The sequence below is a fragment of the Dendronephthya gigantea genome, unplaced genomic scaffold (assembly GCF_004324835.1).
Source record: "Dendronephthya gigantea isolate DGI-Jeju-01 unplaced genomic scaffold, DenGig_1.0 000002F, whole genome shotgun sequence".
Taxonomy (NCBI): domain Eukaryota; kingdom Metazoa; phylum Cnidaria; class Anthozoa; order Malacalcyonacea; family Nephtheidae; genus Dendronephthya; species Dendronephthya gigantea.
In genome coordinates this window covers 1,216,117-1,231,245 of record NW_021163012.1, presented here as the reverse complement: position 1 = coordinate 1,231,245, position 15,129 = coordinate 1,216,117, and the positions used below count along the sequence as shown (strand labels likewise).

The following is a 15,129-nucleotide window of genomic DNA, read 5'->3' as shown; positions in this document are numbered from 1 at the left end:
CCTCTCCTCCTCTTTTCCCCTCTCTCCCTCTTCTCACTTCTTCTCTCTTCCTTTCCCTTCCTCTTCCCTTCCTCTTCCCTTCCTCTTCCCTTCCTTTTCCCTTCCTCTTCCCTTCCTCTTCCCTTCCTCTTCCCTTCCTCTTCCCTTCCTCTTCCCTTCCCCTCTCTTCCTTCTTCTCTTCCCTCCTCCTCCTTCCTCTTCCCCTCCTCTTCCCTTCCTCTTCCCTTCCTCTTCCCTTCCTCTTCCCTTCCTCTTCCCTTCCCCTCTCTTCTCTCTTCCTCTCTTCTCTCCTCTCTTCTCCTCTCTCTTCTCCTCTCTCTTCTCCTCTCTCTTCTCCTCTCTCTTCTCCTCTCTCTTCTCCTCTCTCTTCTCCTCTCTCTTCTCCTCTCTCTTCCTCTCTCTCTCCTCCTCTCTCTTCTCCTCTCTCTTTCCTCTCTCTTCTCCTCTCTCTCTCTCCTTCTTCTCCTCTCTCTTCTCCTCTCTCTTCTCCTCTCTCTTTCCTCTCTCTTCTCCTCTCTTCTCTCTCTCTCCCTCTTCTTCTCCTCTCTCTTCTCCTCTCTCTTCTCCTCTCTTCTCCTCTCTCTCCTCTCTCTTCTCTCTCTCTTCTCTCTCTCTTCTCCTCTCTCTTCTCCTCTCTCTTCTCCTCTCTCTTCTCCTCTCTCTGCTCCTCTCTCTTCTCCTCCTCTTCTCCTCTCTCCTTCTCTCTCTCCTCTCCTCTCTCTCCCTCTCCTCTCTCTCCTCTCTCTCCTCTCTCTCCCTTCCTTCCTTCCTTCCTCTCAACCGCCTTGTTAAAGCCCTTGCATTGCCTTTTGAAATTTTTTCTTTCTTTGTTTTGAATTTCTTTTCAAATGTCCAATTTTTTTTTGGAGTTAGAATTTTTTTCTTTCTTTTTGAAACTACCAATTTATTTTGGAATTGCGAATTTTTTTAATTTTTCAATTTTTCATTGTGCAATTTTTTTCTTTCTTTGCTTTGGAATTCCGAATTTTTTAAATTGTTCAATTTTCCTTTGACTTCAGATATTTTTGAAACTTCGAATTTTTTTTAATTTTTCAATTTTCAATTTTTCAACGTTCAATTTTCCAAGTCTTTGAAACTCATGTTTTGACACTGCAAGGGCTTGAACCACCGCCGCTTATGGACTAACCACTGTCCTAACTAACTCGGCCACTGCTGCTGGTGGTGAAAGACGACAGTTTTTTATTTTACTTAATCCTTTCTTCGACTTAAGACTTTTTAATTTTTTTAAGTCTTTTCCCACCGGCTATCAGCGGTGGCCGAGTGGGTTAGGACAGTGCTAACTCCATTAGCGGTGGTGGGTTCAAGCCCTTGCAATGTCAAAACATGAGTTGCGAAATCTTATTTAAATTAAAGTCTCCAAAGAAAGGATTAAATCAAATGAAAAACTTTCGTCTTTCACCACCAGCAGCAGTGGCCAAGAGGTTTAAGAGAGTGCTTAGTCCGTAAGCGGTGGTGGGTTCAAGCCCTTCCAGTGTCAAAACATGAGTTGCGAATTCTTGTTTCACGTAAAGTCTCCATAGAAAGGATTAAATCCAATAAAAAACTTTCATCTTTCACGCCAAACAGCGGTGGTCGAGAGGTTTAGGACAGTGGTTAGTCCATAAGCGGTGGTGGTTCAAGCCCTTGCAGTGTCAAAGCATAAGTTGCGAATTCTTATTTTATTTAAAGTCTCCAAAGAAACGATCAAATGAAATAAAAAACTTTCGTCTTTCACCACAAGCAGCGGTGGCCGAGTGGGTTAGGACAGTGGTTAGTCCATAAGCGGTGGTGGGTTCAAGCCCTTGCAGTGTCAAAAATTAAGTTGCAAATTCTTATTTAATTTCAAAGACTTGTAAGGATAAGGTGAAAAAATTCTAAGTCTAAAAAATTCTAAGTCTGACCACCAACACTGATAGCCGGCGGTGAAAGACTTAGAAAATTTAAAAAGTGTTAAGTCGAATAAAGGATTAAGTAAAATAAAAAACTGTTGTCTTTCACCACCAGCAGCAGTGGCCAAGTTGGTCAGGACAGTGGTTAGTCCATAAGCGGTGGTGGGTTCAAGCCCTTGCAGTGTCAAAGCATGAGTTCCAAGTTTTTAATTAATTTAAAGACTCCAAAAAAAGAATTAAATGAAATAAAAAACTTTCGTCTTTAACCACAAGCAGCGGTGGCGGAGTTGGTTAGGACAGTGGTTAGTCCGTAAGCGGTGGTGGTTCAAGCCCTTGCAGTGTCAAAACATGATTTGCAAGTTCTTAATTAATTTAAAGTCTCCAAAAAAAGGATTAAATGATATAAAGAACTTTCGCCTTTCACCACAAGAAGCGGTGGCCGAGTGGTTTAGGACAGTGGTTAGTCCATAGGCGGTGTGTGGTTCAAGCCCCTGCAGTGTCCAAAAATATAAAGTTGCAAATTCTTATTTAATTTCAAAGACTTGTAAGGATAAGGTGAAAAAATTCTAAGTCTCACCACCAGCACTGATAGCCGGCGGTGAAAGACTTAGAAAATTTAAAAAGTCTTAAGTCGAAGAAAGGATTAAGTAAAATAAAAAACTGTCGTCTTTCACCACCAGCAGCAGTGGCCAAGTTGGTAAGGACAGTGGTTAGTCCATAAGCGGTGGTGGGTTCAAGCCCTTGCAATGTCAAAGCATGAGTTTCAAAAATTGATAAACCGGAAAATTGAAAATTGGAGAGTTAAAATTGGACGTTTCAAAGAAAAATAGAAAATTTAAAAAAATGGGAAGTTTCAAACTTTCAGCACAAGCAGCAGTGTCAATGCATGAGTTTCAAAAATTGAAAAAAAAATAAAAAAAAATCCAAAATAAAATTCAAAGTTTCAAAAGAAAAAAAATAAAAAAAATTCGGAATTTAAAAAAAATGGAAGTTTCGAAAAAAAATAAAAAAAAATTCTAAGTAAAAAAAAATTGGACAATCAAAGAAATTAAGAATTTCAAAAAAAAAATTGGACAATAAAACAAATTCGGAATTTCAGAAAAAAGGAAAAAAATTTCACAAGACAATGCAACGGCTTGGAGGGGGGAGAGGAGGAGGGATGGAGAAAGGAGGGGGGGATGGTGAAAGGAAGGGGGGAGGGAGAGAGGGGGGATGGGAGGAAGGGGGAGGGAGAGAGGGAGGAGGGAAAGAGGGAGGAGGGAAAGAGAGGGGGATGGGAGGGAGGAGGGAAAGAGGGGGGATGGGAGGAAGCGGGAGGGAGAGAGGGAGGAGGGAAAGAGGGAGGAGGGAAAGAGGGGGGAGGGAAAGAGGGGGGGATAGAAAAGAGGGGAGCATACACCTGGGGGATCTATGCCCTCCTCTTTTCTCTCCTCCTCCTATACCCCTCTCTCCCTCCCCCCTCTCTCCCCCCCTCTCCCCCCCTCCTTTCTCCCTCCCCCCCTCCTTTCTCCCCCCCTTCCTTTCTCCCCCCCCTTTCTCCCCCCTCCTTTCTCCCCCCCTCCTCTCCCCCCCTTCCTTTCTCCCCCCCTCCTTTCTCCATCCCCCCCTCCAAGCCCTTGCAATGTTTCTCTTTTTGAAACTTCGAATTTTTTTTTTTCTGAAATACCAAATTTCTTTTTATTGTCCAATTTTGTTTACTTAGAATTTTTTTATTTTATTTCGAAACTTCCAATTTTTTTTTGAAATTCTGAATTTCTTTCAATTGTTTTTAAATTTCGAATTTTTTTTATTTTTTTCGAAACTTCGATTTTTTCTTCTGAAACTTTGAATTTTATTTGAACTTAGAATTTTTATCTTTTTCTTTTAATTTTTGAAACTCATGCATTGACACTGCTGCTTGTGCTGAAAGTTTGAAACTTCCCATTTTTTCTGAAACTTCCCATTTTTTTAAATTTTCTATTTTTCTTTGAAACGTCCGTTTTAACTTTCCAATTTTCAATTTTCCGATTTTTCAATTTCTGAAACTCATGCTTTGACATTGCAAGGGCTTGAACCCACCACCGCTTATGGACTAACCACTGTCCTAACCAACTCGGCCACTGCTGCTGGTGGTGAAAGACAACACTTTTTTATTTCACTTAATCCTTTCTTCGACTTAAGACTTTTTAAATTTTCCAAGTCTGAAACTCATTTTTAGACACTGCAAGGGCTTGAACCCACCACCGCTTATGGACTAACCACTGTCCTAACCAACTTGGCCACTGCTGCCGGTGGTGAAAGGCGACAGTTCGTTATTTTACTTAATCCTTTCTTCGACTTAAGACTTTTTAAATTTTCTAAGTCTTTCACCGCCGGCTATCAGTGCTGGTGGTAAGACTTAGAATTTTTTAGACTTAGAATTTTTTCACCTTACCCTTACAAGTCTTAGAAATTAAATAAGAATTTCCAACTTAATTTTTGACACTGCAAGGGCTTGAACCACACACCGCCTATGGACTAACCACTGTCCTAACCCACTCGGCCACCGCTTCTTGTGGTGAAAGACGAAAGTTTTTTATATCATTTAATCCTTTTTTTGGAGACTTTAAATTAATTAAGAACTCGCAAATCATGTTTTGACACTGCAAGGGCTTGAACCCGCCACCGCTTACGGACTAACCACTGTCCTAACCAACTCCGCCACCGCTGCTTGTGGTTAAAGACGAAAGTTTTTTATTTCATTTAATTCTTTTTTTGGAGACTTTAAATTAATTAAAAACTTGGAACTCATGCTTTGACACTGCAAGGGCTTGAACCCACCACCGCCTATGGACTAACCACTGTCCTAACCAACTCCGCCACCGCTGCTTGTGGTTAAAGACGAAAGTTTTTTATTTCATTTAATTCTTTTTTTGGAGACTTTAAATTAATTAAAAACTTGGAACTCATGCTTTGACACTGCAAGGGCTTGAACCCACCACCGCCTATGGACTAACCACTGTCCTAACCAACTCGGCCACTGCTGCTGGTGGTGAAAGAACGACAGTTTTTTATTTCACTTAATCCTTTCTTCGACTTCAGACTTTTTAAATTTTCCAAGTCTAAAACTCATGTTTGGACACTGCAAGGGCTTGAACCACCACCGCTTATGGACTAACCACTGTCCTAACCAACTCGGCCACTGCTGCTGGTGGTGAAAGACGACAGTTTTTTATTTTACTTAATCCTTTCTTCGACTTAAGACTTTTTAAATTTTCTAAGTCTTTCACCGCCGGCTATCAATGCTGGTGGTGAGACTTAGAATTTTTTAGACTTAAAATTTTTTTAACCTTATCCTTACAAGTCTTTGAAATTAAATAAGAATTTGCAACTTAATTTTTGACACTTCAAGGGCTTGAACCACACACCGCCTATGGACTAACCACTGTCCTAAACCACTCGGCCACTGCTGCTTGTGGTGAAAGGCGAAAGTTTTTTATATCATTTAATCCTTTTTTTGGAGACTTTAAATTAATTAAGAACTCGCAAATCATGTTTTGACACTGCAAGGGCTTGAACCACCACCGCTTATGGACTAACCACTGTCCTAACCAACTCGGCCACTGCTGCTGGTGGTGAAAGACGACAGTTTTTTATTTCACTTAATCCTTTCTTCGACTTACGACTTTTTAAATTTTCCAAGTCTGAAATTCATGTTTAGACACTGCATGGGCTTGAACCAACCACCGCTTATAGACTAACCACTGTCCTAACGAACTCGGCCACTGCTGCTGGTGGTGAAAGACGATAGTTTTTTATTTTACTTAATCCTTTCTTCGACTTAAGACTTTTTAAATTTTCTAAGTCTTTCACCGCCGGCTATCAGTGTTGGTGGTGAGACTTAGAATTTTTTAGACTTAGAATTTTTTCACCTTATCCTTACAAGTCTTTGAAATTAAATAAGAATTTGTAACTTAATTTTTGACACTGCAAGGGCTTGAACCACACACCGTCTATGGACTAACCACTGTCCTATACCTCTTGACCACTGCTGCTGGTAGTGAAAGACGAAAGTTTTTTATTTCATTTAATCCTTTCTTTGGAGACTTTAAATTAATTAAGAACTTGCAAATCATGTTTTGACACTGCAAGGGCTTGAACCACCACCGCTTATGGACTAACCACTGTCCTAACCAACTCGGCCACTGCTGCTGGTGGTGAAAGACGACAGTTTTTTATTTCACTTAATCCTTTCTTCGACTTAAGACTTTTTAAATTTTCCAAGTCTGAAACCCATATTTAGACACTGCAAGGGCTTGAATCCACCACCGCTTATGGTTTAATCCTTTCTTTGGAGACTTTAAATTAATTAAAAACTTGCAACTCATGTTTTGACACTGCAAGGGCTTGAACCCACCACCGCTTATGGACTAACCACTGTCCTAAACCTCTTGACCACTGCTGCTGGTAGTTAAAGACGAAAGTTTTTTATTTCATTTAATCCTTTCTTTGGAGACTTTAAATTAATTAAGAATTCGCAACTCATGTTTTGACAGTGCAAGGGCTTGAACCCACCACCGCTTATAGACTAACCACTGTCCGAAACCTCTCGGCCACCGCTGCTTGTGGCAAAAGCGCAACTTTTTTATTTCATTTCATCCTTTCTTTGGAGACTTTAGATTAAATAAGAATTCGCAACTCGTGCTTTGACACTGCAAGGGCTTGAACCCACCACCGCTTATGGACTTACCACTGTCCTAACCCACTCGGCCACCGCTGATAGCCGGTGGTGAAAGACTTAAAAAAATTAAAAAGTCTTAAGTCGAAGAAAGGATTAAGTGAAATAAAAAACTGTCGTCTTTCACCACCAGCAGCAGTGGCCGAGTTGGTTAGGACAGTGGTTAGTCCATAAGCGGTGGTGGTTCAAGCCCTAGCAGTGTCAAAACATGAGTTTCAAAGACTTGGAAAATTGAACGTTGAAAAATTGAAAATTGAAAAATTAAAAAAAATTCGAAATTTCAAAAAAATCTGATGTCAAAGAAACATTGAACAATTTAAAAAATTCGGAATTCCAAAGGCAAAGAAAGAAAAAAATTGAACATTGAAAAATTGAAAATGAAAAATTAAAAAAATTCGAAGTTTCAAAAGAAGGAAAAAAAATTAAAGACAATTAAAAAAATTCGGAATTTAAAAATAAATTGGTAGTTTCTAAAATAAAGAAAAAAATTCTAAGTCAAAAAAAATTGGACATTTGAAAAGAAATTCGAAGTTTCAAAATAAAGAAAGAAAAAATTCCAAAAGGCAATGCAAGGGCTTGAACAAGGGGGAGGAGAGGAAGGGAGAGAGGAGAGGAAGGGAGAGAGAGGAAGGGAGAGAGAGGAGAGAGGCAGGGAGAGAGGAGAGAGAGAGAGGGGAGAGGAAGGGAGAGAGAGGAGAGGAAGGGAGAGAGAGAGGAAAGAGGAAAGGAAGGGAGGCAGGGAGAGAGGCAGGGAGAGAGGAGAGGAAGGGAGAGAGAGGAAGGGAGAGAGAGGAGAGAGAGAGGAGAGAGAGAGGAGAGAGAGAGGAGAGAGAGAGGAGAGAGAGAGGAAGGGAGAGAGGAGAGAGGAAGGGAGAGAGAGGGGAGGAAGGGAGAGAGAGGAGAGGAGGGAGAGGAGAGAGGAGGGAGAGAGAGCAGAGATGGGAGGAGAGGAGAGGAAGGGAGAGGAGAGAAGGAAGGGAGAGGAGAGGAGGGAGAGGAGAGGAAGGGAGAGGAGAGGAGGGAGAGGAGAGGGAGGAGAGGGAGAGGTGGAGAGGAGAGGAGAGGAAGGGAGAGGAGAGGAGAGGAAGGGAGAGGAGAGGAAGGGAGAGGAAAAAAGGGAGAGGAGAGGAAGGGAGAGAGAGAGAGAGCGAGAGAGGAAGGAAGGGAGGGAGAAAGAGGAGGGAGAGGAGAGGGAGAGAAGGGAGAGAGGAGAGGGAGAGGAAGAATGAGAGGAGAGGGAGGACAGCAGCGGAAGCGAAGGAAAGGAGAACATACATGCAGCGGATCTATGCTCTTCTCTCCTATCCTGTCTACTCTCTCCCCTCCCTTTTTTGACTTAGAATTTTTCCCTTTTTTTTGAAACTTCGAATTCTTTTTAATTTTCCTATTTTTCTCAGGGTTAAAGCAAATCTTTACATTAATTTTTCTAACCGCTAGTTCACAAAGTTGAATATCTTTTTTCATAAATATTTTCTAAATCGATAGAAGTAATATTTTCTAAAGTTTTAAAACGAACGGTACTTCAGAAGCACATAAACTAAAACACTGGATTAAAATTTAACCCAGGGTTAGCTAGGGCTGACCTAGCTTTGAACAACTGGCCCCTGCATGGTATTCCCATGATATTGAAATACACATAGTTTTTTCATAGATTGGCAAGAGATCGGCAATATCTTACCGATAAAACTGGTCCAGGTGACATACTTTTTCTATTCTTAATTAACACTGACAGTTGTCCGAATGCCAAGAACTCGTTGAGAAACGTTTTCACACCTATTAACTCTGCTACTTTCGTACAATCAGACCACTGCACGCCCATCAGGAAAGCAAATGGTGCAAAGACATATGAGCAAATCAACTAAAAAACACAGAGAAGACATTATGATATTTTACAAACTGAAATTCATACCTCAAACGAGAGTTCGGGATATAAAACCAAACTACCAAGATACAATAGTATTGCATTGATGAATGAAAGAAACGCAAAAAACGCAATGAGATTTGTGCCAATATTTTCCACAAGACCAATTGCAGCTGAGGCTCCTTTCGTGGCTGCTTCTATGACATTTTTCTCGTTTCTAAAAAAGAAGTCAGATTTAGGATGTAAGATAATGTCTTTTCAAATGGTTGTGGTTTGGTATAACCTGGATTAAACCTTAGTATTTCTAAATTCGGGATTAATTCATTTTAATAATTGCTAGCTTAAATCTGTAGATTCATCGTTTTTCTGCCATTTCTACAACTGCATATATTTGGCTTGGCCTAGCTGTGTTGGGGGAGCAAGAAAAAAAAAACCCCCAAGCTTAATAACCTAATATTATTTAATACAAAGGGGATGCCTGCGGAGGAGGCTAGGTTTTAATAGTAAAATATATAACTTTGCATTCAGGTATTGTACAGAGGTCAGGATACGCCTGGGTACGAGGGTGGTCGCACCACTAACCTTTTCTGAAACTGTATAGCGTTGAGACCAGAGGTAGTGGGGACTTCCGTTTCTGGGTACATTAACTTGGATATAGCCAGGGCTGCTGGTGCAGACATGACTGACGCTGACAACACATGTTGTGCATCAACACCCAGACTAACATAAGCAGCTAGCATTCCACCAGCTATGGTCGCCAGACCACTGGTCATTATGGAATGTAATTCTGACATTGTTACATCTTTCACGAAGGGGCCAATTAAAAGAGGCGCTTCAATCTAATTAGAACAGAAAATCTTAATAAGAATACATGGATGCATGATGCAGTGATTTATCCAAAAACTCTTTTATGATATCTTACCAGGCCTACAAACACATTAGCAGCAGCACACAATGCCTCTACCCCAGACACTTTCAAAGTAATTTGCATAAGGCATGCGAGCTTCACAATGATCACTTCCATAACACCAATATAGTACAACACTGATGTCACAGAGCTCACAAATATCACAACCATTAAAACCTTAGAAAAGAGAATATTCCAGATATTTCCACTGACACACAATAAGAAAGCTGGGGTTGCGCAGCTGAACAATGCTATCAATGAAATGACTATTCCCAATGGATATAACAAGTATTAGTTATACACTAATACACATTATGTATGATTACTAGTTAGTCCACATACCTTAAATGCTACAAAATGAAGATAGTAGGATTCCCCAAATACAAAAACAATGCCTGCTACAGTATAATCAAGAAATCTTGTCACTTTCTCTCCTATGTAATTCATAGCATTGTATCCTTCCTTGGTTCTCAGTATGAGAATACCAAAAATGAACTGCAGAACCAAACCCCAAAGAACAGGCCGCCATGTTACCTGAAAAACAAAAGCATTTCAATCAAAGATGCATTTTGGGGATGTAACTTCATTTTTAAGGATATATCTCTAATGAATAAAATATTCTTAGCTGGAATGAAGCACAATATGACACTTTATCCTTGTTACTGAAAATTATGCTTGCTTTCTATTATTAAATTGTGAAACGCTAAATTGTGCTACTTTAAATTGTGAAACGCTAAATTGTGCTACTTTAAATTGTGAAACGCTAAATTGTGCAACATTAAATTGTGAAACGCTAAATTGTGCAACATCAAATTGTGAAACGCTAAATTGTGCAACATTAAATTGTGAAACGCTAAATTGTGCAACATTAAATTGTGAAACGCTAAATTGTGCAAAATTAAATTGTGAAACGCTAAATTGTGCAACATTAAAAGTCATTAAAGTAGCACAATTTAGCGTTTCACAATTTAAAGTAGCACAATTTAGCGTTTCACAATTTAATGTAGCACAATTTCTCTATTCACAATTTTAATGCATCACAATTTGATGTTGTATAATTTAGCTCTTCACAGTTTATTGTTTTAAAATTTACGACTTTCACCATTTAGGGTATCACAATTGCAGAATATAGTACAACGTGACGACAATGTATCAGTATCACAATTCAATATTTCACAATCGAATTTTGCATAATAAAATCGATTCTTCAATAATGGGGGACTACACGCCATACGCGTGTACCACGAACACGCAAAGCGCAAACCACCCCTTTAGCCAAGACCTACCACTTTGTTATTGGTTATTATTACATATTACTGATTATTACAGTGTCAAAAATATGCGTGATTATTGGCTTTCTGGAAAGTAATGCTGGACTATCGTAATTCTCGTTGAAAATGCGTGTAGTTACAGTTGAACCAGTAGCGTTTGCCTACGTTTTTGCTTTAGCTATGGTATCACCTTTATTGCAACAATACATTTACGAGGAACTCGGGAGGTCATATAATTTCACCAAAGGGGAAGAAGAATTGTGCAACAATGACACTGATGTTGATGAAAGTATTACAAGGTTGGAAAATCATGTTCAAACTCAAGCAACCCGTTGGTTTGTCGGGCTAAGTCTATCATGTAAGCAGTCCTTGATAATTTTACAATCTATTGCGTATTTTGCGTATCAGTGACATGAGCATTGCACCGGCATCGCAAAAGCGTAGGTTCGATTCCTGCTGGAGGACCGACAGTTGACTTATTTTTCATCGACTGTTCCTGGCTTGAATTTGAAGCGTGTATAATTCCACTTGAAATTAAGACCCTTTCAACCTGTAAGACCCTTTCTACCTACATCAAGTGAAATGCCAAAAATCATAATTTATTTACCCTCACCTATTGCGTGTATTAGTGTCACTTAATTAAATACGGATTTTGTATTTCACTTCTTTCGTTTTATGGATAATTTGCGAAAGTAGAAAGATACAGGTTTAGTGTAATAATAGTATTTTCCTGCGTTTATTTAAGTTAATGTCAGGTATGTTGTAGTTTTAAAACTGTAGGAATCCTTATCATAAATTAATCACATACCTTCTGTTCACTCAAGTATTATTTTCATTTTCGTTTATACATGTAGCTAGCCTACCATCTGTGTTTGCAACCTTCATGTATGGTTCAATGTCTGATTCGACAGGAAGAAAGCCCGTTATGCTAGTTGCTACATGTGGTTCATTTCTTCGCCTCCTAATTGTTTCATTAACAGTGTCATTTGGTATGAAAATGGTATTTATATATCATTTTAGTTATAAAATATGAAACCAGTAAAATCTATAATAAAGTTCATTTCTTTAAGGTTGGCCATTTTATGTTGTTTTCCTGGGTTCGTTTGTGGAGGGCCTCACAGGATCATTTGGAACAATCACCGGTTCATGTTTAGCCTACATTGTTGATATTACGGATGATAGTGCCCGAACTCTTAGGCTTGGTATTCTTGAACTATCCCTTGTTTTTGCAGCTACAACAAGTTTTTTATTCAATGGAATCTGGCTAAAACATTCAGGTAATAAAGACTCAAAAGATTATAGCATCATTTGGAAACTGGTGCATTACTTAATATGTTTTATGGTCATAACATAATATGTTTTATTTTGTTAACCAGGTTATATGCCACCATTATGGGCAAGCACAAGTTTATTGTTCATCATCTGTATTTATGTTTTGTACCTGCCAGAATCATTGATGGAAAAGCAATCCTTTAACAAGTTTTCCTGCTTGGCTAATGCAAAACGGATAAAGAATTTTATCACGGCAAAGAGAGGTCCATATGTAAATTTCTGTCTGGCATTATTGGTAGTGTCATTTTTGTTTTCAGTATTTGACTATTTTGGTAATGTCACAGTGCTTTTCACAAAACGTCATCCTCTATGTTGGGGATCAGAAATGATTGGTTACTACCTTGCTACCAAAACGGCGTCAGCTGGTATTGGCATAGTATTTGCTTTCAAAGTGTTGACAAGATGTTTTGTTGAGTCCTTAATCGTCATTATTGGTTGTTTATCTTACATCCTAAGCAATGTTATTGTGGGTTTTGCAAAAACTACAGCAACAATGTTTATATCATGTATACCAGCATTTTTAGCTGTAGCTGGGCCACCATGCATCAGAAGCATTGCATCAAAAATGGTTGAAAAACAAGACGAGGGTGCTCTTTGTAGTGTTATTGCTGTTACAGAGACAATTGCCCAGTTATTGGGCTCAGTCACATTAAGCATGTTGTATCCTGTGGGTTTAAATAGATTCCATCTACCCGGATTTGTATTCTTTGTCCAAGCAGGATTGTTGTTGATTCCAATTATTTTGTTCTCAATCATATATTATTTAACCCAGAAAAATCAAAATATCTTGTATTCCAAGATGTCTGAAATCAGCTCAGACACAGATGACACCAAAGTACCAGGTGTACAGGTTTCAACATAGATAAATATGGTATTAGATATTATTATACAAATACTAACAGCGCCCCATTTAAGGTTGCAAGAAGTACATAGAGACCAAAAGATGCAGTGGTTATGACTCCAAGAGTCGAAGCTTCAGTATATATGACATGGCTCAATGTGGTGACTGTGGGATTATTTATTATACATGTTTATAAATTACATTGCATCTTCTTTATGTAAGGCTACCGTATTCAAAGAGTAAACGTCTTAAGTTGAGCAGTTTATTCGTGCATTCGTTATTCATATTCAAATATCTCTATTATAATAAAGGCGTAAACCCCAAATTATGGTATTCTAAATTCAATTGCAAACATCAACTTACTTGTTCGTAGTTGATCCAAGTATGGATTCAATGGGAGGACTAGCGCTGGAAATGTTCATGCTTTGACTAGAGTCTTTGTGATGTGCTCGGCGATGTAGTGTTACCATTGTCAATATCTTCAGTTTCACCCTTGAAAGAACAACAAATAAAAATTATAGAACAACAACACAATAGAATATTTATACATATTGCTCTATCTATTAGAACAATTAGAACATCTATCTATTAGAACATCTATTAGAACAATTAGAACATCTATTAAAACAATTGACCCACCTAATTCAACACAACCAAAGACAAACATTTCTACTGCATGCCTTCGAGTCTTCGACCTTCTTGTCCAAATATTAAATTTCCCGGGAAATGTCTTCGTTGATTCAAGTGAAACCCCAGAAATCCCTAAATTGCGTGTTTTACCCCATATTGTCCCACCTGGACAAGCAAGACTATCTCAACAATAATCTCAGTATACTTCATATAGGCACAGATGAGCAGTGATATAGGTATCAAGAGTTTTGAAATGGCATCTGCAGACAAGGAAATCGACGCAAACCATTGCACTGAGAAAGAAGAAGAAACAGATGCGTTAGAAAGAGAACATTTCATGAAAGTTGTGAATGCATTTTTACATTATCAGAAATTCTTAAACTTGAGAATTGACAAAGCAAAGAAGGATTTTCTTTCATTGGATGCCAAGGATCAAGAAAGGCTGCCTAAATTTCAGGAACATTTACAAAAACAAAGGCAATGCATTGCTAAGAATTATGAATTTGTTAAGCAAATCATTGGCCACACAGGTAGGTAGGTCACTTACCCACAAAGAGGTGAATTAAACAGCCACCTTAAGTCCAGAAAGCGGTACTAAGACTAGCCCAGAAGCCACTTTAAGTGGACCCACATGTTAGTTACAAACTTTAGTCCACCACCTTAAGTAATATAAACTTGTATCAAAACCCTACATGCCACCTTAAGTCAACAATAAATGTGCACTTGTTTATAGGATATATTTTTGAAAATGTTGACCATCATGTTGATATGAACACAGAGTCGAATGATCAGGAGGGCATCACAGTACTGTTCATGGAGAAGGTCCTCACCACCATCAAGCAGTTTGTCCGAGATTGGAGCAAGGAAGGCCGAGAGGAAAGAGAAATGTGCTACAAACCCATCATAGATGAAGTACGAAATTTATATCCAACTGACCAGTTCAAACCTGGTGATGTGTCAATATTAGTACCTGGTGCTGGCCTGGCAAGGTTAATGGTTGAACTGGCAAAGTTTGGTTATACCATTCAAGGAAATGAGTGGAGTCTGTTCATGCTCATTGCCTCTAACTACATCCTTAATAAATGTCGAGGTACATGCCACACCACCATTCATCCATTTGTACACCAGTCGTGTAATAACATGTCACCTAAAGATCAAGTCCGACCCATTCAAATTCCAGATATAGACCCATCCCGGTTACCACAAGACATCAACTTCTCCATGAATGCTGGAAACTTTACGGAGGTTTACGTTGAACCAAACCAGTGGGATTGTATCACAACATGTTTCTTCATTGATACTGCTAATAACATTGTGTCGTACATTGAAACTATATATAAAATTCTTAAGCCAGGAGGCCACTGGATCAATCTTGGGCCTTTGTTATTCCATTTTGCAGATGTACCTAATGAATCATCTATCGAGATTAGTTATGAAGAACTGAAAAATCTAGTAGTGAATGAATTTAAATTTGAAATACTTAAAGAAGATAGACTGAAGTCTACTTATATTGGAAATAAAAAATCCATGATGGAGACAGTTTATAATTGTGTATTTTTTGTTGCAAAAAAACCGTTGTAAACACATTTATGTAAACCCACCATTTTGTGTAGTAAGGTAAATAAATTATGCTAAAACGTTTTGCATTTTTTATTACATTGTGAAAGACTATTTCAAAAATATAATAAAATAATAAATTATT

At 38.7% G+C, this 15,129-nt stretch overlaps 5 protein-coding genes across 6 annotated transcripts; 3 read left to right on the top strand and 2 right to left on the bottom strand.

The window, feature by feature from the left end:
* Positions 1 to 33: 33 nt before the first annotated feature.
* Positions 34 to 6,144, bottom strand: LOC114533200 (vicilin-like seed storage protein At2g18540). The gene is made up of 2 exons (XM_028554703.1): positions 6,141 to 6,144; positions 34 to 806 (listed from the first exon to the last, which is right to left on the bottom strand). The coding sequence occupies exons 1-2, from the start codon at positions 6,142 to 6,144 to the stop codon at positions 34 to 36; spliced, it is 777 nt and encodes a 258-aa protein (XP_028410504.1).
* A 1,007-nt stretch (positions 6,145 to 7,151) lies between these two features.
* Positions 7,152 to 7,814, top strand: LOC114533191 (octapeptide-repeat protein T2-like). The gene has a single exon (XM_028554695.1). The coding sequence runs from the start codon at positions 7,152 to 7,154 to the stop codon at positions 7,812 to 7,814; it is 663 nt and encodes a 220-aa protein (XP_028410496.1).
* Positions 7,815 to 8,121: 307 nt separating this feature from the next.
* LOC114537956 (solute carrier family 28 member 3-like) lies at positions 8,122 to 13,510 on the bottom strand. 2 transcript variants are annotated; one of them, XM_028559079.1, is made up of 7 exons: positions 13,437 to 13,510; positions 13,161 to 13,289; positions 9,696 to 9,887; positions 9,369 to 9,530; positions 9,029 to 9,285; positions 8,495 to 8,663; positions 8,122 to 8,443 (listed from the first exon to the last, which is right to left on the bottom strand). In XM_028559079.1, exons 3-7 carry the CDS (start codon positions 9,798 to 9,800, stop codon positions 8,231 to 8,233), a joined length of 906 nt encoding a protein of 301 aa, XP_028414880.1. In that variant the 5' UTR covers positions 9,801 to 9,887; positions 13,161 to 13,289; positions 13,437 to 13,510; the 3' UTR covers positions 8,122 to 8,230. The 2 variants fall into 2 exon arrangements, with proteins under 2 accessions (XP_028414880.1, XP_028414884.1); XM_028559083.1 differs by lacking the exon at positions 9,369 to 9,530.
* Positions 10,319 to 13,196, top strand: LOC114537914 (proton-coupled folate transporter-like). Its single transcript, XM_028559035.1, has 4 exons — positions 10,319 to 10,982; positions 11,479 to 11,613; positions 11,695 to 11,901; positions 12,001 to 13,196. The coding sequence occupies exons 1-4, from the start codon at positions 10,751 to 10,753 to the stop codon at positions 12,816 to 12,818; spliced, it is 1,392 nt and encodes a 463-aa protein (XP_028414836.1). The 5' UTR covers positions 10,319 to 10,750; the 3' UTR covers positions 12,819 to 13,196.
* Positions 13,511 to 13,561: 51 nt separating the features above from the next.
* Positions 13,562 to 15,039, top strand: LOC114537936 (carnosine N-methyltransferase-like). The gene is made up of 2 exons (XM_028559056.1): positions 13,562 to 13,957; positions 14,161 to 15,039. Exons 1-2 carry the CDS (start codon positions 13,648 to 13,650, stop codon positions 15,006 to 15,008), a joined length of 1,158 nt encoding a protein of 385 aa, XP_028414857.1. The 5' UTR covers positions 13,562 to 13,647; the 3' UTR covers positions 15,009 to 15,039.
* The last annotated feature ends 90 nt before the right edge of the window (positions 15,040 to 15,129 follow it).